The sequence below is a fragment of the Typopeltis vanoorti genome, chromosome 1, assembly GCF_054136105.1.
Source record: "Typopeltis vanoorti isolate ZY-2024b chromosome 1, IOZ_Tvanoo_1.0, whole genome shotgun sequence".
NCBI lineage: Eukaryota > Metazoa > Arthropoda > Arachnida > Uropygi > Thelyphonidae > Typopeltis > Typopeltis vanoorti.
The window spans coordinates 157,369,775-157,396,071 of NC_143549.1; the positions used below are offsets into that span (position 1 = coordinate 157,369,775).

Below are 26,297 nucleotides of genomic sequence, written 5' to 3' on the forward strand. Positions count from 1 at the left end.
TTCATGCCGGCTGGGGCGTCGCCCGGTTAAACAAGGCCCCCGTTGTTTTCGCCAGGGAACCAGGGCGAACAGCAAAAAGTCAGCTACTGGAACAAATCTGAAAACAAATCCCAACTCAACATCACCAGAGTTAAAGATCGGTACTATCAACGTAAGAAGCCTGAATGGCAAAGAAATGGAGCTAGCTGAGGAATTAGATAAGTACCAGATCAACATAATAGGGGTGACTAAAACAAAAAAGACCAAAACTGGTGAGATCTTTCTGAGCAATAAATAAAAAATGTTATATTCAGGCAATAACAATCAAGGAAAAGAAGGAGTAGCCATAGTATTCAACACAAAATACGAGGCTAATCTTCTTGAATGGCAGTCAGTCTCAAGTAGAGTAATGTGGGCAAATATGAGAATGGGGAACTGGACAATGAGACTTATTTGTGCCTATGGTCCCACAGAAGGTTCTACTAAGGTAGAAGTGGAGGAATTTTTTGAGGCTTTAGAAAAAGCAACTGACACAATGAAAAAGGAAAAGTTGGTCCTTGTTGGGGATCTAAATAGTAGAGTAGGATATGATTGTGAGACATACAAAAATATTTTGGGAAAATTTGGAGAAAAGAACAAAGCTAATAATAATGGCAAATATCTGTTGGATTTCTGCTCAGGACATGGACTGGTTATTACTAACACCATGTTCCAACATAAAAATGTGCACAAATTCACATGGAGAGAAGAGGCTAGGAATAAGAAAAGTCTCATTGACTATGTTATCAACAATAACATAGTCAATGAGACTATGTTATCAACAATAACATAGTCAATAACATAGTCTCATTGACTATGTTATTGTTGATAGTGATGTTTTCTACCTGGTGCAGGACACCAGAGTATACAGAGGATTTGAAATTGGAAGTGATCACTATTTAGTCTTGAGCAGGATAAAATTGAATTTCATATTGAAAAGAATAACATGTAAGAAAGTTTTAAAGCGAATAAAAGTTGAGCAGCTCTCAGATGTAAACTGTAGACTAAAATACAGAAATATTATTGAAAAGAAAACGAAAGAGTTTGAGAACAGGAATCAAACCTTGGAGATTCAGTGGCAAACTCTGAAGGAAACATTGATTGATTCTGCCAGAGAGGCATGTGGTGAGGTTGTGTGCAAAGATAAAAAAATCAGAACTCCCTGGTGGACACAGGAAGTTAAAGAGGCAGTGAAGGAAAAGAAGAAAGCATATCAAAAGTTCCTGGCAAATAAGTCAGCTTTTATTCTTACAGAATACAGAGACAAATGTAAGAAAGCTAAACAGTGTGTAAAACTAGCTAAACAAAAGTCATGGGAGGACTTTGGCAAGAATATAGAAAATAAATATCAAGAAGGTGGCAAAATATTCTGGAGGTTGTTGAAGAAGCTTAGGAATGGAGGAAAGAGTGCTGTAAAAGGAATTAGAGATGATAAAGGTGAAATGAAAACAGGAGAAAAAGATATCCTTGAAGTATGGAGTAATTACTTTGAAAAACTGCTAAATGAAACAAGCAGTGATGACAGCACAGTGATAAAAAACACTGACCAGGAATGCAGTCAGGAATACATATCCATACTTGAAGTAGAAAAAGCCATCAAAGGCTTGAAATGTGGAAAGGCAGCAGGAGTAGATGATATTCGACCAGAAATGCTGAAGTATGGTGGTATAAGAGTCTTACAGTGGCTGCACTGCATAGTTCAGAAAGCGTGAACAGAGGGACGAATTCCCGATGATTGGAGTAGAGCTCTCATAGTACCCATATATAAAAAGGGAAATAAAACTGAATGTGAGAATTACAGAGGTATTTCCCTACTGAGTGTTCCTGGCAAGATCTATGCAAGTATACTTGAGAAACGGTTGAGAAGAATTGTGGAAGAAAAGCTTGGTGAAGAACAAGCTGGATTCAGGCCAAATAGAAGCTGTCAGGATCAGATCTTCACTTTACGACAAATAGTCGAGAAAGCATGGGAATATAACAAAGATCTGTATTTAAGTGTTGTCGATTTGGAAAAGGCATATGACAAGGTGCCAAGAGAGAAGCTATTCAATACGCTGCAGTTATATGGTGTCAATGGGGCATTATATCAAGCAATACTTAGTCTTTATTTGAGTTGTGAGTCAGCAGTTAGAATTGAAGGAAGTACAGGAAGATGGTTTAATGTTAAATCTGGTGTGAGACAAGGATGTACATTATCCCCTCTGTTATTCATTATCTATATGGATCACATTATGAAGGAATGTGGTATTAAACCTGATATCAAAATTGGAGATGTTAATGTCAGCTCTTTGCTTTATGCGGATGATGTTATACTTCTAAATAAATCCGCTACAAGTCTGCAAGATTCTCTGACTAAATTGAATAGCTGTTGTAATAGATATGGTATGAAGGTCAGCAATAAAAAGACAAAGACAATGAAAATAGGCAGAATCATTGAAAATGTCAACTGTGTTGTGAATGGAGAACCTGTGGAACAAGTAAAACATTTCAGCTACTTAGGCACAATTTTTACTGAAGATTGTAAAACTAAATATAGAAATAGACAACAGAATCAGCAAAGCTGGTATCGTGGGAAGTCAATTGAATAAATTCATATGGAATAAGAAAGAAATTAGTCGGAACACTAAATTAGCTGTATACAAGACTGTGTTCAAACCAATTTTAACTTATGGATCTGAGAGCTGGGTCAGAAGTAAAACACTTGACCAAAGACTAGAGACCGCAGATATGAGAGTCCTGAGAAAGATTAGAGGCGTGAACAGATGGCATCAATGGCAATATCATATTAAAAATGAGGATATTAGGAAAGAACTTGACATTGTCAGCATCCAGGAATGTGTTAGCAGAGCTAATCTCAGATGGTATGGTCACTTAAATAGAATGGGAGAGGAAAGATTAGCAAAACAAGTGTTCTCTGCCAGGTTTGCAGGAAAACAACCCAGAGGAAGACCAAGATATAGGTCGATTGATACGGTACAAAGTGCCTTAGACGATAGAAATATAAGATCTGATAATGTTGGAGTCTTGACAAGTAACAGACTGATTTGGAGGAAAATTGTAGATAGGAAGTTAGTAATGATGTAATTTTTTCATGTAGTACTGTCATATCCTGTACACCCCTTGAGGGTACATGGCAGGAATTTGATGATGATGATGATGACATTTGCTTTCTTCTTCACTATTAAGTGTAAATCCTTGTAAGGGCCTCTATTTTTAAGACCATCTCACCATCTATTTTTGCTTGGTCTTCCTCTACTTTTCTTGAACAGATACTGAAATATGACCAGTCTGCTTTCTTTTCATTTGATAGAATGACATATCTCAGTTGTTATAGTTGGCCTGGTTGGCTGAGTCGTTATTGTATCCACTCTCCAGCCAAAAGGCTGCAGGTTCGAATCCCACCTTGGGCATGGATGTTTGTGATTCTCTGTGAAAATACTAGTGGTGGGCAGTAGATAGCGTCAGTGTAGATGATGCAGTTTGCTATAGTTGGTGGAGATGGAGAGCTGTAAAGTAGGTGCCCTCCCTCGTTGAGTCTTTGGACTCCTTTGAGATGTCACATAATAATAGTAATAATAATTTAGTTTGTCATATGTACAGATATTTTTCATGCTCCAAGAGGAGTTGGCCACACTTCAAGGATTGATTCCAAGTGATTTTAAGCAAAGGAAGTTTATCAACATTTATTTAATTGCTAACTGGTATGAAGTGAAATGCTTGTTACAAGCATCACTCATGCTGCTTTAAGTAAACATTTTTTATCATGGAAATAAATCGATGCAGTTTATTTCCATGATAATTTTTTTTCCATGATACATTTTATTTCCATGACACATCAAGAAGTTCATTCATGCATCATAATTGTACCTGTCAGTGTGCTATACTTGCAAATGGTATGGATGTCCACACTCTTTATGTAGTGGTCTCCAGACAGTCATTTTAGGTACTTGCAAGATGGGTAAATATTTTCAAAGTACTTTGCCCATATCACATTATTTTGAGTTTGGTGATTAATGTAACATTTTAATATGATACTGAGCAAGATTGTTGGTATACGTCATTCAAAACTTGTAAACGAGGGGTTGATACAGGCATGAAGTTTATTAGTATTGCAGTTCTGGTATAGATGCTTAGGTGTTACTTATCACTAATGTTGTTATGATACAAACAACCTCCCCCCCCCCCATAAATTTAGTGTATTCTCCCTTGAAAACTTAATGAGCATCATTTTAGTAAAAGCACATAGTCAAACACATTCAACTCAGTAACACACAATGGAATATTTACAAACCAAAAAAAAAAAAATGATTGTGAGGCCTACATAACTGGGTTGTGATTGGCACAATCAGGCAGTGTTGCAATTACCAGTAGCTGAATCATGCAGTGACTATCTCCTTTTCCCCTCTTAAATATAGCAGATTCCTCTTGGGGCATGTATCATGTTAATTCCTTGTATAGACAAGAGGATGAGAGAGAGAAGAAAGCCATTGTTCTTTTTGCATAGCTGAAGGGTGTAGTCTTTAGGAAAGGTTGGGAAGGAAGGCTATTTCAGAGAACAAGGAAGAAGATGGTTTGGATTTGGACTGTGAATGATGTTGAACAACTGTTATTATTAGCTCAAAGAAAAGTTCAGAAATGATGATTACAAGTTCAGTTACCCTTATCTGCTTTAGTGATAAATTCTTGTTCCCACATAGCTTACTTAGTGTAGTGAATTCAAGATGAGAAAGATTCATGTTTGGTATTAGATGCTTGATTCTATTTTTGACATAATTTGCAGGCTAGGTATTTCTTTTGAAGCTGTTTGTTAAGGATATTAATAGCTTCTTTATGTAGTTGAACTAATGGCAAATTAACATTTGTTTTATTGATAGCTGTGACCTTTGTATAGATTGATAAATTTATCGATATTGGAGACCTTCATTTTCTTTAATTACTTTTGTGCTGATGCATCAACTGAAAAGGAATTAAAGTTAGAATCTCCAAAGCTTGTTATTCAGCGTGTTGAAAAGATCATCTTGCACTGCTGGATTGATGCCATTTGTGTCTGCCTACATGATGCATCTGCCTTGAATTGATGTCATTTTTCGTCAGCCTATATCTGCTATTAATCTGTTCTTGTAAAATGGTGAAGCCAGCATGCAGAAATGCATAATAATTGAGAATTTAAGCTTGATTTTGACACAAGCATAAATAATGCTTGGATTACGACAACATTTGCAGAATGCTAGCCCATTGAAAAGTCTCACTATGCTAGCATGCAGAAATGCATAATAATTGAGAATTTAAGCTTGATTTTGACACAAGCATAAATAATGCTTGGATTACGACAACATTTGCAGAATGCTAGCCCATTGAAAAGTCTCACTATGCTTATCAAATTAATATCTGTAGGCTGTTTAATAAGTAATAAGACTATATTTATACAGAAAACAGATTACCTTTAATCGTCATCATTTACATGGTCTTTTTCGAAGTAACTACTGTGAGATGCGATGCATTTGTCCCAGCATTGCGTCCACTTCTTAAACACATGCGAGAGTCCTTTTTTTGAGAGTTCTTTCAAAACCTCCTCCGCAACTTTTACACATGCTTTGTTGCTTTCGAAATGGCGGCCTCTTAGTGGTTTCTTGAGCTGAGGAAACAGCCAGAAATCGCACGGTGTAAGATCAGGACTGTATGGAGGGTATGGTAGGATATCTATGTTGTTCTTCTGCAAAACATCCACTACACAACCAGCAATATGTGGCCTTGCATTATCGTGGTGCAATAAGAAGCCATTCTTCAGCAATGGATGCTTCCTTTTGACGTGCTTGATGATAATCGCTGCTGTGTTGATCATTGTCTCTGTGATGGATGTTGAAGGTCTTTCCTCACGTTCAAGATCTTCCACATTTTGCGTTCCTTCCTTAAAAGTTTTATGCCAGCGAAAAACACCTGCCCTCGACATTGCTTCATCATGGAAAGCTTCGCGTATCATGTTAAAAGTGTCCGATGCCAATTTTTGCAAATGCACACAAAATTTAATCGCATAACGCTGTTCCAAGGACGCTTCCATTTCGAAGACTGGTCGCACCTCGTAGGCGCACCGATGAGCAGTTGCATTTAGTCACGTGACACTCTGGCACATCAGCCCGTATACGCCATCTATCAACCTCTTTTGTTAATACATACAGCAACGTTTCTTTATTCCACAGAAATTAATATTCTGATGAGTGGTTTCGCGACAGTAAAATTAGTCTTATTACTTATTGAACAGCCCACGTACGTTACACACTATATCAATTCCATGTAAGACCACTGATCTGACATGGATATTTAGATGCTGATTGCTTGTTTTTTCTGTAATGCAAGAAACAGACTTCTGACCAAAGTCCAGTTCTCATTCTCTTGACAAATGAGGATGGACTGGCAGTTTGGGACTTTTCTATTGTCCATTTCTCCTTTTGGAATGGATGGAATAGATGACAACTGAGTATAAAACAATATAGATGATATAGGACTGTTATGGAGCACAACTTTTAAGTACATAAAAGGAACTAACTTTTTTGTTGTTTAGGTTATTCAGTGTTCATTTTGTCTTGTAAAAGATCATGAGGAGTGTGTAGTTCGAAGAGAAGATGATAGTTTTGTCTTGAAGTGTGCTATTACTCTAGTGAGATGAGAAGATGAGTGGTGGAAACTCAGATGGTTGTCTGTTAATTTAATTGCTTTTGAAGAGAGCAGAAGTTACCATTGCCATATGGACAACAAATTCCTGCATTTAAGTGTTTTGAAATCACATTTGGATTTGTTAATGATTTTGCAGCTGTTTTCATTGCAGAAGCTGAGAATGGAGCTGAAGTCCTTGTCTCGAGCTGCTTACATTATTCTAATAACAAGAAGAAAGCAATTCAACATACCTAGATTTATTGAAAACTTTGAAATTTTGTGACTTGGTCAGAGTAAGTATTTGAATCAGAGATTGTAAATAGTCTGACCATGGAAAACAGGTTACAAAAGTGTTCTCCCTTGGCTCATTTATAATTTGAAATGATGCAGTGAGAGTGACTCAGGGTAGGGTGTTCTGATTGTGAAGATGGTTTATTCATTTAGTAGGAGGTATTTACTGTGTGCATTAGATCATTTATTGCATGCTTCAGCAGCTCCCCCAATATTGTTAGTGGAATCAGAAAAAAAAAAAAGAAGCTGGTTAGGTCTGTGGAGATTAAATCAGCAAAGAAGACGACCTCACTGTTTGGGTAATTGGATTACAGCTGCCTCAGGGATAAGTCAGAGGTCATGGTGATTTTCAGAATTGCGGGAGCAGTAAAGACAGCAGAAGAATGTTGTAGAATAAGACTTGGAAACCTTAAGTAGTGATAATCAAAAAAAGAGAGGATTCTAGACTGCATTCTTTGCTTTGTGGATATGACACAATACAAAATGCATGGATGGCCCTCTCCCCTTCTGTTGAAAGGAATCATACACTGCATATTGTTGAAAGTTTTTTCACTTAGTTATACTTTATTTAAAGATACCAAGAAATATTCTTGGTTTCATCCTTTATCCAAGTTTAAGAAAAAGTTTGCACATGAAGTAATTTCATGACTTGTATATAGAGGCTAATGACTTCACATCAATTGCCTTAGTATCCTATAATGCAAAGCATATAGGCCATGATAAGGTATGACACCATAGAGTGTATAGTTTGAACTGTTAAAATGCACAGTAGTTGTTATAACTGCTTTTTTCTTTTCTTTTTTTTTTTAAATTTATGCGACTCCCACCCATGAAAGGTTTATTGTAAACCTATAGTACATTTGTACCATGGGTGGGCTAAGGATTTTTCCCTCCTATTTTTATTGATTTTATGTAGTTTTTGTATTTTTATTTATTTCTTACATTGCCCAGAAGTTTTAGGTTTTATGGTTTTTGCCCTTGAATATTTTCTGTCATTACTTATTTCATTTAAAAAGTCTTGCAGTGTAATAATCCAGGCATCTAGAACAGTGTTTCCCAAACTTTCAGTGCTTGCATATTCCTTCTAAAATTTTAGTAATACTGCTATACACTCTCTCCAGCAAAGTTATTCTTATAACTTCTCTTTGAGAGAAGTTATAAGAATATTTCATTCAAACACAAATAATTATAAAGATATTTCTTTTTTATTATTTGCAGTGTAATAAACTACAAACATGCGCTAACCATACATATGCTAACCACTCGGCCAACCAGGCCGGCCTGGTTTGCCGAGTGGTTAGCGTATCCGCTCTCCAGCCAATAGGCTGCGGGTTCGAATCCCACGTAGGCATGGATGTTTGTGATTGTCTTCCACCTTCATACATTCCTTCACCCCAGTATAGATACACTCTCCCAATATGGACTGGGTCACCATGGGAGCAGTAGACCCAAACCTCCTGCAATTGAAGAGGCTTTCACCATACAGTGGGTAGAAAAATAGGCTATTCATCATCATCAAACTACAAACATGAAATATTTTAAATACATTTTAGTTACACTAATTCAGTGTATGTACACCAGAAACCAAAAAAATTATAAAATATACATTTTCAATAATAATAATAAAAAAAAAAAGTTTAATGAAATATTGCTCTTTGGAAAAAGTTAGTTTGGCAAATTCCAGTTCTGTATTTGCTGTTTTGACACAACAGTTTTTTTGAGGTCCACAAGCTGCATGGGTTGTGATAAATCTCTCTGAAGACTGTTTACAATTTAAGGTATGAATGATTCCAAAATATAGCAGTGAGTTCTGACCACATGGTTCCAACTATTTGAATTTAAACTTTTAATGCAAAATCGTGGTGTCATCAACTAGATGTGGCTCTCATTGAGGTCATTTGATACTTGCCATGAGACAAGTTTTGTTTAAAAATTTCTTTAGATTTTTTAGTTATTGAAAAATTGATTATAAAATAGATCTGCACTTATTAGCAACAGTGCATTGACAAAAATATAAATAAAAAAAAAGTAATCAAAATTAAAAAAAAAGTGCCTTGTATCCATTAAAAACGTTTTGCATATCCATGGGGATACATGTACAACACTTTGGGAAACAGTCATCTAGAATATTTCTGTCTTTGGTTTTTCATGTCAACTTTATCATCTCTGAATTCCTGTTACTGTATTCTTTTCTCTAAGCTCTTTCAATAGCTTCCGATACCATTCTGATATTTACCTTCTGTGTTCTTATCAGTCCTCCTATGACTTGTTTAGCTACTTTTACACAGTGCTGCTTTCTTATTCTTTTTTTTTTTTTTTTTTTTTTCTGTACTCTCTTAGGGAGAACTGGCTAACTTACTTGCTAGAAAAACTTTCAAAACACTTTCTTCTTTTTTGTGACTGCCTCTTAAACTTTCCCTTAAACTTGGAGTCCACCATCAAGTTCTCATTTTTCTATCCTTTCAGAACACTTTTCCACCTGCATCTCTTGCTAAATCAGTCAGTGTCTTTAGAATCTGCGCTGAGTTTTCAGGATTTGGTTCTTGTTTTAAAACTGTTCTTGTCTCTTTCATTTTTTATTGAATAATATTTGTATATTTGAGTCTACAGTTCACCTCTGAAAGCTGCTCGACTTTGATTCTTTTTTTTTCTTTTTTTTTCTTTTTTTTTCAACATTCAATTTTATCTTCCTTAGAACTAAATAGTAATCACTCCCTATTTCACATTCTTCTGTATTCTGAACTAGCATGAAAATGTCACTATCAATGATGACATGGTCAGTAAGACTTTATTTCTTCTGCCCTCTCTCCATGTGAATTTGTGACATCTTTATTTTGCAACATTGGTTATTAGTAATGACTAGTTCATATCATGAATAGAAATCCAGCAGGTACTTATCATTATTACTTCAAATTCCAACTTTTCCCCAAACATTTCTATTCTTCTGGTATTTATTTTTTATTCTGCTGTTTAGATCTTCAAGAAGGACCAACTTACCTTTTTAACATTTTTTTTTTTTTTTTATGTCAGCTGCATTCTCTGACCCAAATTCCTCAATTTCTTTCTTTGGAGAATCTTATATAGAACGTTCAAATAAGTTTCATTAACCTATTCCCATTTTGTCACATCTGTGTCATTCTGGAAAAGAAGATTATCATAATGTTTAGAGTTTAATATTATAGCTACTCCTTCTTTCCCCCTTATCATCATTGCCTGAATATAACATCTTGTATTTAGAAGAATCAATTCTGTTTTCTTTGTTTCAGTATCACCAATTTTGTTGATGTGGTACTTTAATTCTGCAGTTCCTCTTCTTTTCTATTGATACTTCTTACACATCACCATGGTGCATATTTTTAATTCTGCTGATTTTGAGTGGGAGTAATTTGTTCCAATAGCTGACTTTTCACTGTTCACCCTGGTTCATTAATGAAGATAGGGATCTTGTTTAACTGGTTGAGTTCCATCCTACATGATATTTCATCTTATTCTACCATCATTGTGTTCTGGTATTTATTTCATACTTTTACATGGATCTTGTTTAACTGGTGAACACTTGGGTAATCCTGCACTGGTAGGAAAATTGTATTAATGTTAGAAAAACTTACCATAACATGTATTAAGAGAACTCAAAGAAAGATTAGTGTGTTCTGGTTTAAGCCAATACAGAATAGTTTGGTTGGCTAAATCCCAAATTGCCAGCCCATTCTCCCAAGTAGGTAGCTACTAATGGTGGTGCAACATGAGAGTGTAAAGATTGGATATTAGTTAAAAAGCCCTGTTGCTTTTCTGCATTCCTTAAAAGTGTATATAAGTATTCTTTTTAATAAAATATGTTATTAAAATAATATATATATATTTTGTCTCTCCCACCTTTGAAAATTTTTAAATCTATAATACATTAGCAATCTGGATGGGCTAAGGATTTTTTTATCTTTTTAAAATTTTTATTTATTTTTCACATCCAGAAACCCTGAAACTTTTTCAAGCCTGTTGAGGTAATAACAGTAGTCTGATGGGTAGTAAAATTCATTTCTCACCTAAAGACAATGGCAAGCGTCCATGCTCATGTCTAGATTTGAACTGGCAGCCTGTTGGTCAGAGATTGAGTACGTTAACCACTCACTAAACCATCAGTCATATTTGTTAGTCATCAGTTTAGGAGCAGTTTCTTTGTTATATTTAAATAAGCCAAGTCATGTATACAGTTTTTCCTGTTTTCTTTTTCCGCTGTTTCATGTATAGGAGAGTGCTATTTTGAGTCCGTATTAAATGATTAGTTTTACTTTATCTAACAGACAAAGGGTGAAAAGAAAGGAGGAATCTTTCAACGTATTTTTAACAGCTGAAAGTTGTAGGGGAAGACAAAGGTAAGGGTGACTGAGATAGATGGAATGAAGGAAGAGATAGAAATGTTGGTTTGGTAAGTTTGAATCCAGACTCAATGGATGTTAAGCAACAGCTCTTATTATTATGGTTTTGTTAGAAATTGGAGGAAGGATACATAACAGCCAGTTCAGCAGAACATTGTCCATGAAAGTATCTTGAGAGAGGCATAATGCAGAAATTGAACTTCTATGAGCGAAGGATTGGAGTGGATCTTTGAGAGAGGAATCACCAGTTAACTGGATTTCCCTCTTCTTAATAGTATCAAGTAATCTTAGAGAGGATTTGGGATTTATAGTGTTAGCAGTTAGGGGTAGTGACATGAGATCTTTTTTTGTGAGAAATTAATCAGTCTTCTTGAATTAAGACTTTTACCATCCTTTTGTTTCTGGAATGGGCTACTTTATTGGAGTATTTCATCCTGGAGGAGTCAGTTTTAATGCTAGAGGGATAGGGCAGGTTTGAGGTTTAGAGGTACAGGAGGAGAGTGTGTTTCAAATACTGAGTACTCTGGATGTCAATAAAGCTGTGGGACTGGATGGTATTTCACCACGAGTTTTGAGAGAATGTGCTAGGGAACTGACACAGCCTTTGACCTGGCTTTTCAATGAAAGTTTGGCTGCAGGAAAGGTGCCAATGGAATGGAAGGAAGGTAAGATAGTGCCATTGCATAAAGGCGGATGCAGACTGGAAGTGTCTAATTATAGGCCAGTTTGTGTATCATCAGTAGTTAGTAAGATCTTGGAGAAAGTAGTGAAGGACCTTATACAGCATTGGGTAGATGAGAGTAATGTTATCTGTGAGAGTCAACATGGATTTGTGAAGGGATGCTCTTGTTTTGGCAATATGCTAGCCTTTTATGATAAAGTTACAAGAGCATTAAATGAGGGAAAGCCATATACTGCCATTTTCTTAGATTTAGCGAAGACATTTGACAGGGTGCCACATGATAAGCTGATATTTAAGTTGCAGCACATGGATCTGGATGTCAGATTGGTCAACTGGATTCAGGATTGGCTGTCCGATAGGTATCAGAGAGTTGTGTATGGTGGGGCAGTTTCAAGGAAGCAGAGGGTTACAAGTGGGGTCCCACAGGGCTCAGTACTGGGACCTATATTATTTAACCTTTATATCAGTGACATTGTCAGTGGATTGCAAGGGGATATTCAGTTGTTTGCAGATGATGCAAAGCTGGGAAGGATTATTAGTAATAGTGCAGATGCAGCAGCCCTGCAAGAGGATTTGAATAAGCTAGATAGATGGGCAAATGAATGGGAGTGTCGGTTTAATGCAGCAAAATGTAAGGTCTTGAGGTTTGGGAAACATCGATGGGATACTGCATACTCTATGGGAGGAGTTATACTGGAGGAAGTAGAGGAGACGAGAGATCTGGGGGTTGATGATTGATAGAAACCTGAAAATTAGGGGACATATTACAAAGGTGTGAAGGTAACACAGAGGATTGCTGCAATAATGGGAAGGATGCTGCAGAGATAAAACACTCTGCAGAGACAAAGACAGTCATCATTCCATTGTATAAGACCCTGATCAGACCACACTTGGACTATTGTTCTCAGATTTGGTCCCCAGGATTTAAAGGGGATAAATTAACTGTGGAAAGGGTACAAAGGTGGATAACAAAGATAGTTTCAGGACTGTACAATGATAGTTATGAGGATTGGCTGAGGGAATGTGGACTGCAGAGTTTGGTGGAAAGGAGGAGAGGTGATATGATTGAGACTTTTAAACTGTTGAGAGGTGGTTACAGGGTTAATACTGGAGAGTTCTTTCGCTTGGTTGAACAGCGGGAAGGAGTGATGACAAAAGGCCATCCCCGGAAGTTGCGAAAGGAAACTGTGAGCAAGAGGGTGCGGAGTGGTTTCTTTGCATGGAGGGTGGTTGAACCATGGAATGCATTGCCTGATGGAGTGGTGAGAGCGAGAACGGTCAATGAGTTTAAGGAGTGGTATGATAGACTTTGTGTTTTTTAGGGGGGAACTCCCCTCGATGAGTCTTGATAGACTGTGTTTCTTAGGAAGGACCTCCCACAATGAGTCTTTTGACTCCATGGAGGCCTGAATAATAACAATAATAATAATAAATATAGGCTTATTTTCATGGATTAAGGGGGTGAATGTCAGTTGAGTAGAAATAGTTGAAGAAGTGAGGTAACCAAAGCACTAAACTCTAATCTCCTTACTATACTTCTGTGGAATAAGGACAACCTGGCTTCACAGAAATATGGTAAGGAGATTAGAGTTTAGTGCTTCGGTTATGATTGATCTTGAGATTTCTAACAATTGAGTGTTAGAAGGTTTGTCAACTGAAAAGGAGGAATGATGTAAACTGTCATTCAGACAAAATAATAGAAAGGATTAAAAGTTAGTGAGAGCAGGTAATTTTTGTGGAGGAAGTGAGTGTGAGTGAACACTTGGATAATCCTGCTTGGTAGGAAAATCATATTAATGGTAGAAATACTTATCATGACATGTAGTAAGAGAACTTAAAGAAAGCTGGTAATTCAATTACAAAGGGACAGACTGTAGGACGGTAGTTTGTTCAGTCTTCTATATAGGCCAGACCAAATCATATGCTTTAGAAATGTCAAGAGCAACCACATGTGTTTCTCCATACCTTTCCATGCTTGAGTTGAAAGTTAGATAGTGTGGGCTGCAGTATCATCTATAGATTTGAGAGTGGTGAAATTAATTTTAGTTATTCACATTTAACATCACTGGACACCATATGGTCACTCCTGTGTATCTCACAGGGATTTTGGAAGTGAAACCTTCTGCTAGAAGTGGTAGGATCACATGGTTAATAGCACAATCACAAACATTCATGCCCATGACAGAATTTGAACCTGCAGCTTCTTGTCTAGAGAGCTGATATGCTAACCACTGCCAACCAGGCTGGCAAAAATTCATATTGCTGGTCACTAATTAGCTGGTTTTGCCTCCAGGTGATGAAGAAGTTTACTATTGATGACCTGCATGGTTTTTGATAGTACTTATGATCAACTGGATGGTAATTTGTTGGCTGACTTTTACCATCCTTTTGTTTCTGGAATGGGCTAAATATAGGCTTCTTTTCATGCATTGGGGGGGGGGGATGCCAGTTGAGTAGAAATGGTTGAAGAAGTGAAGTAATACTGATGTTCTGGAGCATGTTTTTTCATACACCATGTGTGGATAGGGGTATGCCATCAGCACCAGATGCCTTGTTTGTCTCCAAATTATTCTGGATTCTTCTTATTTCTTTGTGGTGAAAGATTCTGGGGAGGGTGGCATGGAGTGAGCATTTTTTGATAAAGTGGGAGAACTTTGTCTTGTCATCAGTGCAAGAATTGGGAGAGAAGAGGAATGATGCATATCCTTCATCTTAGAAGGAATATTGCTTTGATTCGGTGTGACTTCCTATAAACCCAGGTCAAATAAGGCAGGATGAAAATCCTGGGCAGTATATATACTGGTCTCATAACCTTAGTTTAGTCACTTCCTGTAATTCCAAACAACCAATCTTAGTGATTATTCTACCTTCTTTCACAGTCATCATGTGCCTTTTCACACTATACTCGTGTCAAATGGGAATAAGTCATATTATTGTTTCTACTCTTCAGAGTGGAACACTTGTTCAGACTGAATTACTGAAATAATTTTTCTAAAAGAAAAACTCCATTCAACTCCCTTTATATTATTCAAATCTTTATTTTCAAGCAATTTTGCCAAACCAACCAAAGCATGAAATTCACAAATATATCACAAGTATCTTAAAATAAAAACTTCTGTTTCACTTCACTTTCAGCTTATACTTAAGCTAGCAACGGTTTCAGGAAAAATAAATAAAAAATAAAACATTCAAATTTCACTTCGAAATTGTCAAACTCAGAAAACACCTACTATGTAAAAATGATTGTGTCTCCTGGTCACTTGCAAAGGCCATCAGATTTAATTTCTCTGCTTCGGCCTCTCTCTTTCTCTCATATCCAGATGGTACTACTGTAACATAATTGTCCGGCATTATTCTCTTCTCCATATTTAAATATAAAACAGATGTGCTGCAGTGAAATAATTATTATTTATTAATCACATATTTTGTTTTACATATTGACATCAAATAAAAAGAATAAAGAAACACATGTTAAAATGGAATCTCAAACATTCAGGCTAGGATAAAACACCATTGGGTGTGTGTGTGTTTAAAAGTATAAAAATTATTTAATACAATTAAGGATAACAATTTTTCCAAAAGTTTGGAATCGAAAGGCAGTCATTATGATAAGTTAGGTCAATGGAATAGGCTTTCTTTTTATTTTTATTACCCCTCCAGCCACAATAGTGCTTCTTAGCTGCTACTTCACTATCTGTTTAGAAGGATTTTACTGTAATGCACAAGTTTCTCTATTTGTTTTACTTATTGCAAAGTATCATCAGTGAGAGTTCAACTCATAGTGATGTTTTGCAATAAGTAAAATGAAAAATTTGTGATTGATAAAACTTATTTCACTGTGATATATGTGTTTTGTATAAATATGGAAGGCTCACAGGTGTCTTTATACGAGGCCTGTTCAATAAATAATAAGACTAATTTTACTGTCGCGAAACCACTCATCACAATATTAATTTCTGTGGAATAAAGAAATGTTGCTGTCTGTATTAACAAAAGAGGTTGATAGATAGTGTATACGGGCTGATCTGCCAGAGTGTCACGTGACTAAATGCTTGTTTTGGCGTGCCTACTAGCCACGACCAGTATTAGAAATGGAAACGTCCTTGGAACAGCATTATGCAATTAAATTTTGTGTGCGTTTGCAAAAATCGGCATTGGACACTTTTAACATGATACGCGAAGCTTTCCACGATGAAGCAATGTCGAGGGCAAGTGTTTTTCGCTGGCATAAAACTTTTAAGGAAGGAAGGCAAAATGTGGAAGATCTTGAACGTGAGGGAAGACCTTCAAGTCCATCACAGAGACAATGATCAACACAGCAGCGATTATCATGAAGGTAGATCGCAGAATTACAGTACACCAGCTGCATGTTGTCCTGAATATTTCTGTGGGAAGTGTTCACTCAATCATGGCTGAACATTTGGGACTGAAATGTGTTTGCACCCGATGGATTCCCAAACTCTTGACACCGGAGCAAATGCAGCATCAAGTGGATGTGTGCACAGAATGGAAAGAAAGACTGGAACAAGAAGGCACAACTTCTTAAAACGCATCATTACAACAGATGAAGCTTGGTTGTATCACTATGACCCTACAATGAAACAACAAGAGTTGTTTGGAAGCATCTGTCTTTGCCTACCCCCAAGAAAGCAAAAACTGTAAAATTGGCTGGTAAAGTTATGACCATAATGTTTTTTTACTACGAAGGCATTGTTTACCAACAAGCTGTAGAACCCGGGAATACTGTAAACGGCTCATACTATGCGGATGTTTTACGGACAATGGTACAGCACGTCAAAAGGAAGCGTCCATTGCTGAAGAATGGCTTCTTATTGCACCACGATAATGCAAGGCCACATATTATGTAGAGGATGGTTATGTAGAGGATGGATGTAGGTTATGTAGAGGACGTTTTGCAGAAGAACAACATAGATATTCTACCACACCCTCCATACAGTCCTGATGTCGCACTGTGCGATTTCTGGCTGTTTCCTTAGCTCAAGAAGCCACTAAGAGGCCGCCATTTCGAAAGCAACAAAGCATGTGTAAAAGCTGCGGAGGTGGTTTTGAAAGAACCCTCAAAAATTGGACTTTCACATGTGTTTAAGAAGTGGACGCAACATTGGGACAAATGCATTGCGTCTCACGGTAGTTACTTTGAAAAAGACCATGTAAATGATGATGATTAAAGGTAATCTGTTTTCTGTATAAATATAGTCTTGTAACTTATTGAACAGCCTCCGTAAAAGATTTTTCTTTTTATACTCATACATACAAGATCTAGGTAAATCATCAACCAGACTTGCTTCTGTGCATGCCTCCTTTGTGTTGTATGGAGGTAGGAGAGTATCATCTTTAGAAACTTGGGATTTTCATCCAACAAAATGGACAAACTGGCTAGAAAAGAATATTTCATTAGCAGACATAATACACTGATCTCATAACATTTAATTGCTTGTGCTGAAATTTCAAAAAACAACAACAATAACAGTATGTGCTTCTTTTTTTGTCTTGTGCCAGAAAATCTGCAGAAGAATTTTGAAGGTAACAAAAATGTTTTCTCATCTTGATGGAATTCACTGTCCCACATTATTTTCCAGAACTGACTTCTTTTTTTTTTTTTTTTTTTTCATACTCAGCTAGTTTCTTCTCCATCACAGCATTGAAGCTTATATTCATTCCATTCTGTAAAAGTGAGATAAGGCATGATTACATCTATCACAGAGGCCTGCCATGTTATCTTCTACCCTCAAGTTTATGTTCAATGGAGAAAGCACGTAGCTAGAGATAATAATTAACTAAATTTATTTAGCTATTTAAACCAATATTTCATCTTACTAAGCACATGTATGCAGGCATACCAGCAGGAATGTGAACACGGACTGAGTGTGAAAGGTGGGATTCTACAATTCTAACTGGAATCCTTTATAGGTGCATTGATGGAATCTTGCTGAAGGTATGAGTACAGTGGTCTCCAAGATTATTATCTCATCTCATCTCATCTTCTTTATACCCTCTTTTACCTTGCAGTGTCGAGGGTCCATTGATCAACGGACCTCAATCCGTTTATAGGATAAGGTGGTCAGCTCTATGCCCCGGTATATCCTATGGCCTGTAGTGTTAAGTTCTCAAGGCCAGTTTGCCTGCTTTGCGGGATGAAAAACCCCAGAATAAACTGAGGAAAAAACCCTGCTGTCCATGCCCAAGACTGGCTAACTTGGCTATGGCTGAGGAAGATCCTTCAGCTCCTCACGTCACCGACGGAAATCGAACCTAGGACACTCCTTCCCCAGGCATATGGTTGCGAAGCGCATAGCCACTAGGCTAACCGCGCGGACTCCAAGATTATTAAGATTTAGAAAATGTAACGCTGTGGTTCCAGATTCCAGAAATAACCTTTTGGATTTATATCTGGTTCTCTATAAAATGGGAGTTTTACCCATTGGATCCAGTAGTCTGTATCCATGTCATGGTCTGCTACTTCAGAAGGTTGTAGTGCAAATAATTAACATAGTTTCTGTGTTCATCCAGTTGGATTTTTGTTCTTCCAGTTGGTCCCAAGTAATTTAGCTTTCAGGAGCAAGGGATAACCAGGTCCAGCATGTATGAATGTATGGGGGGGGGGGGGGCTCCCTTTTATATCGAAGAAGAAGACCTAAATTGACAGATTACTTCTGGAACCTGCCCGAGTACTACAACATTCTCCAAATCTAAATCTTTACAGATTCAGTTCTCTTTTCCAAAAATCTGGGAGGCCATCATATTGAAACCTTAGCAAGTTTCCATCACCACACCTATAAAGGATTGTAGGATCAATTCATTGTTCACTCTGTGTTTGCCTTCCTGTTGGAATGTCTTTATGCACATACTTAGTATATTTATGTTCATGAAGAGGTCTGGTGATCAGAGCAATATATTGCCTTAATAATCTAATACAATAATCTAACAATTAATAATCTAATACAACTCATAAGGGGCAGTCATCTTTATTGTAAGGGAAGTGGCACTTCCATGAACCCCTAGCTGGATCTATCCTCTCCGTCTTCTACTTTGAGGAAGATCCACTTACTTTAATCTTTCCTATAAGGCCTTATCAGCCAACTCTTCTTATTTTATGACCCTTATGCTATTAGAGTACTCAAAGGCCATGGGGGTCTTTTCATTTCTGGCCTTACAACTATACTCTCTCTATAAACCTTACTATAATTCTTCTATAATCTACTCTTTCCCCCTTCCATATATCCTATTCCTCCTATGGGTTTAAATTCGGAAGAAGGCTAGTTCAGAAGCCTTAAGGTAGCAGACCTACCACTGAACTATTCCATCCTCAGGCTAGTCCCCTGACATGGAGAACATAATTCTACTTGTAAGCTGACAGAAAAAGATAATTGGATTGAATCTATGGGAAACGACCCTGGAATGGAAAAGGTAAAACAAAAATGGAAACGATAAAATATAATACACATAGCAAATTAGAATGTAAGAGGAATAGCATATAAAGAAATACAATAAGACCAATTATTAAATGAAAGAAATTTTAAAATAGCAGTAATCACTGAAACAAAAAAGAAATTAAAAGGAACTATGAGAACCGAAAATGTTAATGTGATATACAGTGGAGTCGACGGAGACCAAAGAGCACAAGCAGGAGTCATGATTTGGATTCATAACTCCCTTTCAAAACAGTTAAAACATTATAAATTATGGAATGAAAGAATAATAGAAGCTAGAATAAAAATAGATAGAGGTTAATTAACAATAATTGGTTTATATGCCTCAGAAGAAGGAAGAGAACAGGATAATTTTGATATTTTATAATCAGCTACAAAATATATATAATAAAATAAAAAAAATTATTACATAATTTTAGAGGGATGTCCCCTCTCAGCAACTCTTTTTAATATCTACTTAAATGAAATAATAATAAAATGGAATAAAAATTTACATCAAGGAATTAAACTTTCTCCTACAGTAAACTTAAACATTCTCCTCTTTGCCGATGACCAAATAATAATTACAAATTCTGAAGATAACTTACATAAAGCTATTTTAGATCTAAATAAGATAGCCAAAGATTATGGAATGATAATATCAACAGAAAAATCAAAAACTATGTCCCTTAAAGGACAAGATCCAGCAAGAACTAAAATAGTAATAGATAACAAGATCTTAGAACAGGTGAATACATTTAACTACCCAGGATGCATGATCACATATGAAAATGAAAAAGATATAAACATAAAAATTGCAAAATATTTAAAAATAACATGTGTAATTAACTCTATATTTAAACCAAACCTAGTTCAAAAACAAACCAGACTAAAAGTATACAGTACATTAGCCCTACCAGTCTTAATGTATAGAAGTGAAATCTGGACAATAAAACAAAAAAATCAAACAAAGATTAACAACAGCAGAAATGAAGTTTATGAGAAAAACTGCAAAGTATACCCTTTTTGATCACAAAAGAAATGAAGAGATAATGAAAGAATTAAACCAAGAACCAGTAATAGAAAAAATTAAAAAATATAAACATAAATGGATGGAACACATTCAGAGAATGAAAACAGAAAGATTACCAAAACAAGCCTTAAAGTACAAGCCATTAGGAAAAAGAAAACCAGGACATCCTCTTAAATGATTTAACGATGACTTCTAAGGCCGGAACAGGCCATGCTAGGTCTAAATCCTTGATACGCATGATGATCATGATCTAATACAGTAGAGAATGGATATCAGTTCTGAAAAACAATGTGGACAGTGAAATACCATCAGGACCAGAAAAAATTTACTAAATAAATTTAGTTAATTATTATTTCTGGACTTATTTCTCCACTAAACATCAACTTGAGTGATAAGCAGTGTCTGAGCTTCCATCCAGATTCTTAACCGGTGGACCACAAAAAATTTATAGAACGTTTCTAGTTTTTAAAATTTTAAATCTTAAAATAATTATTTTTCTTCTTTATTTTACTTTGTTTCAAACTTATATCGTTTTGTATTAGTAATCTGAATTATGCAGTTTAATGCAGTAGTTTCTTTTGTGATGGTACCACCAAGTAGACTTTTCTCTGCTTGCAATACTGCAAGTTGTGACATCTGCCTACTGGACGTGTGAACGTATGGTAGAAGTGATTCTCTGAAATTTTAAACAGTACTAGTATGAATGCATAGAACTTAACATTGTTAAGTGCTACTTGAGTGCAATTACTTTTCAAAACTTTCAGTGCTGTAATACTGATTTGTTATTTCTTAAAATTTGCCCCCTTATAAAATGAGCAAAAAATATTATTTGATTTCCTAAATATAAGTAGAGTAAAGTTTTTACAGTAATATTTAAGTAAAGTTGATTTCTGTTTTCTGATTTTTTTTCGTTGTTATAATCAGTAAGTAAAACCACTATTTTTTAAAAAAAAGTTTAATTATTATGTTACTACATACTAGGGGGCCCACGACTACTAAAAGGTAAAGAACCACTGTAACCATTTTACTACATTTTGTGATAGCCATTTTCCTATCCTTGGATTTCCCTGCCAAAGCAAGAATGCATAGAGCTTTGTTATCTTAACTATCTCTTTCACTATACATAATTATTTTTTCCTTACTGATCTGAATTCCTTCCCCTCCACCCCTATAAGCTTACTGATAATAATGCACTCTGTTCTTCTTCATTTAAACGATCTCCTAGTACCTCCAAGCTTTCAGGATCCTTCATAGTGTCCACTATCTTAAACAAAATTCTCCATACCATTCTCCAATGGGTTATGGCAACTTGGTCATTTTGAATGCTACCACAACACCATCCTGCTTTATTTTGCAAACTGGAGCCCACTTCAGCTTCTTTCATCTCTAATGATGATGCTCAGATTCCCAAAGAAGATGATAACCAGATTTCTCTTCTATAATTCGTCTTTAGCCTCTAGGCACATTCATATCTACTCAACCTCAACAATATTTGTTACTTTCTGCTTAGATGTTACTTTTCAACTGTATTTTGCAGAAATTCCAAATGTTTCCAAACTTGGAATTTTTGGAGTAGTGCATCTCTAAAAGTTTTTGATAATATTCAGAGAGCATTTAGATTGATTTAATTTATTGCTATCTGAAGGCAGTCTCCATCTACCTTATGTCTTTAGTGAAGGTACTGTACTTGTATGGGTGCTGTTCTACTGAATTTGTATCTGTTCATAGTTCCAAGTTCCTGAATGAGCTTCTCATTATTTTTCATTCCACCTGCTATGATACACATTTAGCCTAGTTAATGAGTTCATGCTGCTTTTGTTTTTCCTTTCCTTCTTTACTGAATATATCTATGAATTTGTCACTCTAATATGGAATTGTATAATTTTAGATATGTACCCTTTGACAAAGGATGACCATTTCTGAAATTTTTGCAGTTTCTTATGGTCAAATTTTTTTAAATTAGGGGTTTGGGATGTTCTGTAAAACAGCATAGTCGAAGACTGGTTGAAAGGCTGATTTCCAGAATAGTCTCACTTCTGAAGCAGGACTTCATGGTAGCTACCAGTTAGTGTTTCCCTCTAAGCTCACACCAGTCAAAAAGGGAGTTCACATGTCTAGTAACTTTTGCTTTCATAATTTGTAATTTAAAGTTAATAATTTTTGAATGTATTATTGTAAAAACCAATTATATGATAAATCATACTTGTAATATATTTTATTTAGTTATTTCTCCAATGTCCAAAGTAACTTAATATCCTCTAATTAGTTAATGTGCTTTATTGGTAAACTGATACATGTCAACAAGTTGCAGAGGCATATTTATTTTGTGTGTATGCAGCATGCCTAGACAGCAAAATTGCTTGAACTCATGCAAATGGTGAGGAATTTTTCTAACCACATGGACTTGAGTGAATTAATTTTGTGCTTCCAGTTTATAGGTTATAGCTAGACAATAAAAGTACAACATTAATGTGAGAAATATTACATTAGCACACACATTGAGTCTGAGATATAAAAATTGCCATATGTTTGGATTTACTAGAGTGTTTTTTTCACTGATTTGCATAGCTTGTTTAGAGGTTTTGACTGTTTTTGCTCTAAGTAATTAATTTTTTTATGCTTTATATTGTATAACCACCATCCTTATAAGCTTGATTTATGAACATATAGGCATATTTTGATGAGGAAAATGTGTGTGTGTGTGTGTTTTGTAATTAATGTATGCATGTTATATGCAGTGATTTTTATTTATCTTCCACTAGAAATTGACAAAAGGATTGTTGTCATTCGCCAAAGGACAGTAGCTGGATGTCTACCAGGAGATCACGAGGTTTACAAGATTCAGAAAGTAGCACTGATTCCTTTGAATCAGCATGATATTGCAGAACTTGATTTAGAGGTATTCTAATTTTCATTTAATTTTGTTGATGGTTTATTTAAATTTATTGTTTCTCTTCCTCAGGACTGCAGTGATATAATTTTTAGAATAAGTTAATAGAGAAATTTAGTAATCTTATAGATAAATTCAGAATTTTGCACAAGACTTTTAGCAGTGAACTTTATAATAACAAATACTGTATTGGATTCTGCTATACTCTGCTTCACTATTCTCAGATGGACAGAAGTAAGCTAGCAACTGTGCTATAGTATAGGTAATCACAACATGGTTGTTTACGTGTACAGGAAAACCTTGCTTAACGCGAATTTGATATGCGTGATAATCAGTTAGCACGATTGAGTGAAATTATACTATTTCCTGCTTTAAGCGAGTCATTAATCAGTTAATGCGATTTTTTATGATACGCAAAATTTTTTGTCATCGATCTGCAGTGAGCAGAAGAACTGGAAGGCATTAAGAGACATGAAAGCGTCTACAGTTTGGACTATATTAAATAAGAGCAAAGAATACAAAGAACAAGGAAAAGTTGCTACTGCTTCTTTAATCATGCCAATCACTCAAAATAGAAGCCATTTAATGGTCAAAATGGAGCATCTTTTATCACTCTGGATTGAGGATTATAACCAAAAAAGAATACCCCTTAGTGCAAGGAATATTCAGGCAAAAGCTCTCAATATTTTTACCTCATTGAAAGAAACCAAATTTCAAGAGGAATGCGAAAGCTTTACTGCGAGTTTAGGATAGTTTGACTGTTTTAAAAATCGAGCTAGACTGCATAACTTAAGAATAACTGGGGAATCTGCTAGTGCTGATAAAGATTCTGCGGCCAAGTTTCCTGAAGAATTGCAAAGGGTAATTCAGGAAGGCAATTATGATGATCGTCGAATATTCAATGTTGACGAAACTGGTTTCTTTTGAAAGTGTATGGCAACAAAAACTTTCCTAGCTAAAACTGAAGCATCTCAAGGATACAAAGTATCTTAAAATAGTCTTACGCTTTTATTAGGAGGCAGTGCAGAAGGTAACTTTAAACTGAAGCCTATGTTAGTTTATCGTGCACGAAATCCAATATCTAACATTTTAAAGAAATCAGCACAATTGGAAAAGAACTTGGATTTAATGAACTGAATAATGAATATGTGAGAAACTTTTCGATTCCCATTCAGAACAGTTAAGCGAGAGTGATCTCTAACTAGAACAGTGTGCATATGAAGAAGAGGATAAGGAGTGTGAACAAGAAGAGAATCTTATGACTAAGAAGCTAACTGCAAAAGAACTTGCTAGTTTTCAATCATTGAATATGCTAGGAAATTTTGTTTGATGCTGATCTTGATATGGAGCGAAGCTTTGAAGTCCGCCAAACCTTGATAAAGCAAATGCCAGCTATTGCAAATTGCATGAAAAGATGAAAAAGTCAAGCACGATGCAAACATCTATCCTTAATTTTTTTGTAAAAAAAGTAGCTCAATCAAATATTTAGACATTAAATAAAAATTTAAGCAATTAATTTTTGTTAACTTGATTTTATCTTCTAGCATAGCTTATGCTGTAATTTTTTTTTTCCAAATTTACACTAACTGATGGATGAATTATATTTATTCCTATTGTTTATTGTATTTGCGTGATGCGATTTCACTTAGTGTGCATTAATTGATGGATTAATTAATCGGGTTAAGCGAGGTTTTCCTGTAGCATGATTTTTTGCCTGGTTAGAAATTAAATCATACTTAAGAAGAAATTATATGCTTGTTTTTATCCTTTACCAAAGTGCTTGTAAACAAAAGTTTGCGTGTGAAGTAATATCATGCAACTAGGCTACATGCATATAGACAAATGACTTAATATACCAGGGGTAATTCACTGCAAAGTCATATGCTTCTGCATTATTATTATTTTGGTAACCTCCATGGACTTGTCATGGGGCACATTCTACCAGCAGCATTATGTCTATCATAATGAACCTAGAAGTTATTTACACTCCCTGCATTCATAATGCACTCTGGCAATGCATACTAGTCACTAACAACTCCATGTAAAAAGATTTACTCCTCACACCCTTCTTCATCACATCTTTATACAACTTCCAGGCATGGCCTCCTGTTCTACCCATGTTAACATCCACCATTTTTCCTTCTGTATTAATCTGGTAGAATCCCTTAACTAACTTGATGATCTCTATCATATTTCCTCTTTTCCTTTTATCCAACAAACTCTGTAATCCACATTCTCTCAAACATTCTTAATAACCAACACACCAGAGTCCTGATATTGCTTTGGCCATTTGTCTTTGGACACTCTCTTGTGTTTTCATATCCCAAGGAAAACCAGGCAACCAAACATGAACACAATAGTTCATGTGTAGTCAGATATGTCTTATACATATCTATACATATAGATACATAAAGTAAGAATACCTCTGAGACCATGAGTACATGAATACATATTAGAGATTCACTGGCCTCCAATATTTTCAAAAATTTATGACGGCTAGTAGCATTGCATAATAAATAATCAAGAATCCAAAGTAGTGATCCTTTCTTATATCCAGTGTTTAACATACAAAATTTCTGAAATACTTTGATAACATGACATAAAAATGGCTTTTGTCCAACTATGCAAAGATGCCAAGATTTGGACTTCTAAACCACCTCATCTGCCTATTTAAAAACTAGGAGGTTTATCTTATAGCATATAATGTTTAGGACAAATGAGATCATTTGGATTTTTTGTATGTTGGAACATGATAAAGATGTTAAAAAGAAACACCTGTGGACTAGCCTATCATGCAACTCGGCAGAAAAACAGAAATGATGTATCCAGATCATGGCTACTTTGTCAGAAAAATTGAAGTTAGAAATGCTATGCATACTACTGAGTGCAGTAAAATCCTAGACATCATGTTACATCACATCTGGTCATT

General features: G+C 35.7%; 1 protein-coding gene across 2 annotated transcripts in view; it reads left to right on the top strand.

The window, feature by feature from the left end:
* The window catches only part of sp3 (phosphatidylinositide phosphatase spermathreecae), a 400,619-nt gene that overhangs the window by 24,242 nt on the left and 350,080 nt on the right, over positions 1 to 26,297 (top strand). For both annotated transcript variants that reach the window (XM_090394946.1, XM_090394954.1), the window contains exon 3: positions 23,241 to 23,377. In XM_090394946.1, the coding sequence (XP_090251072.1) occupies positions 23,241 to 23,377 (137 nt within the window). The remainder of the gene's footprint in view (positions 1 to 23,240; positions 23,378 to 26,297) is intronic.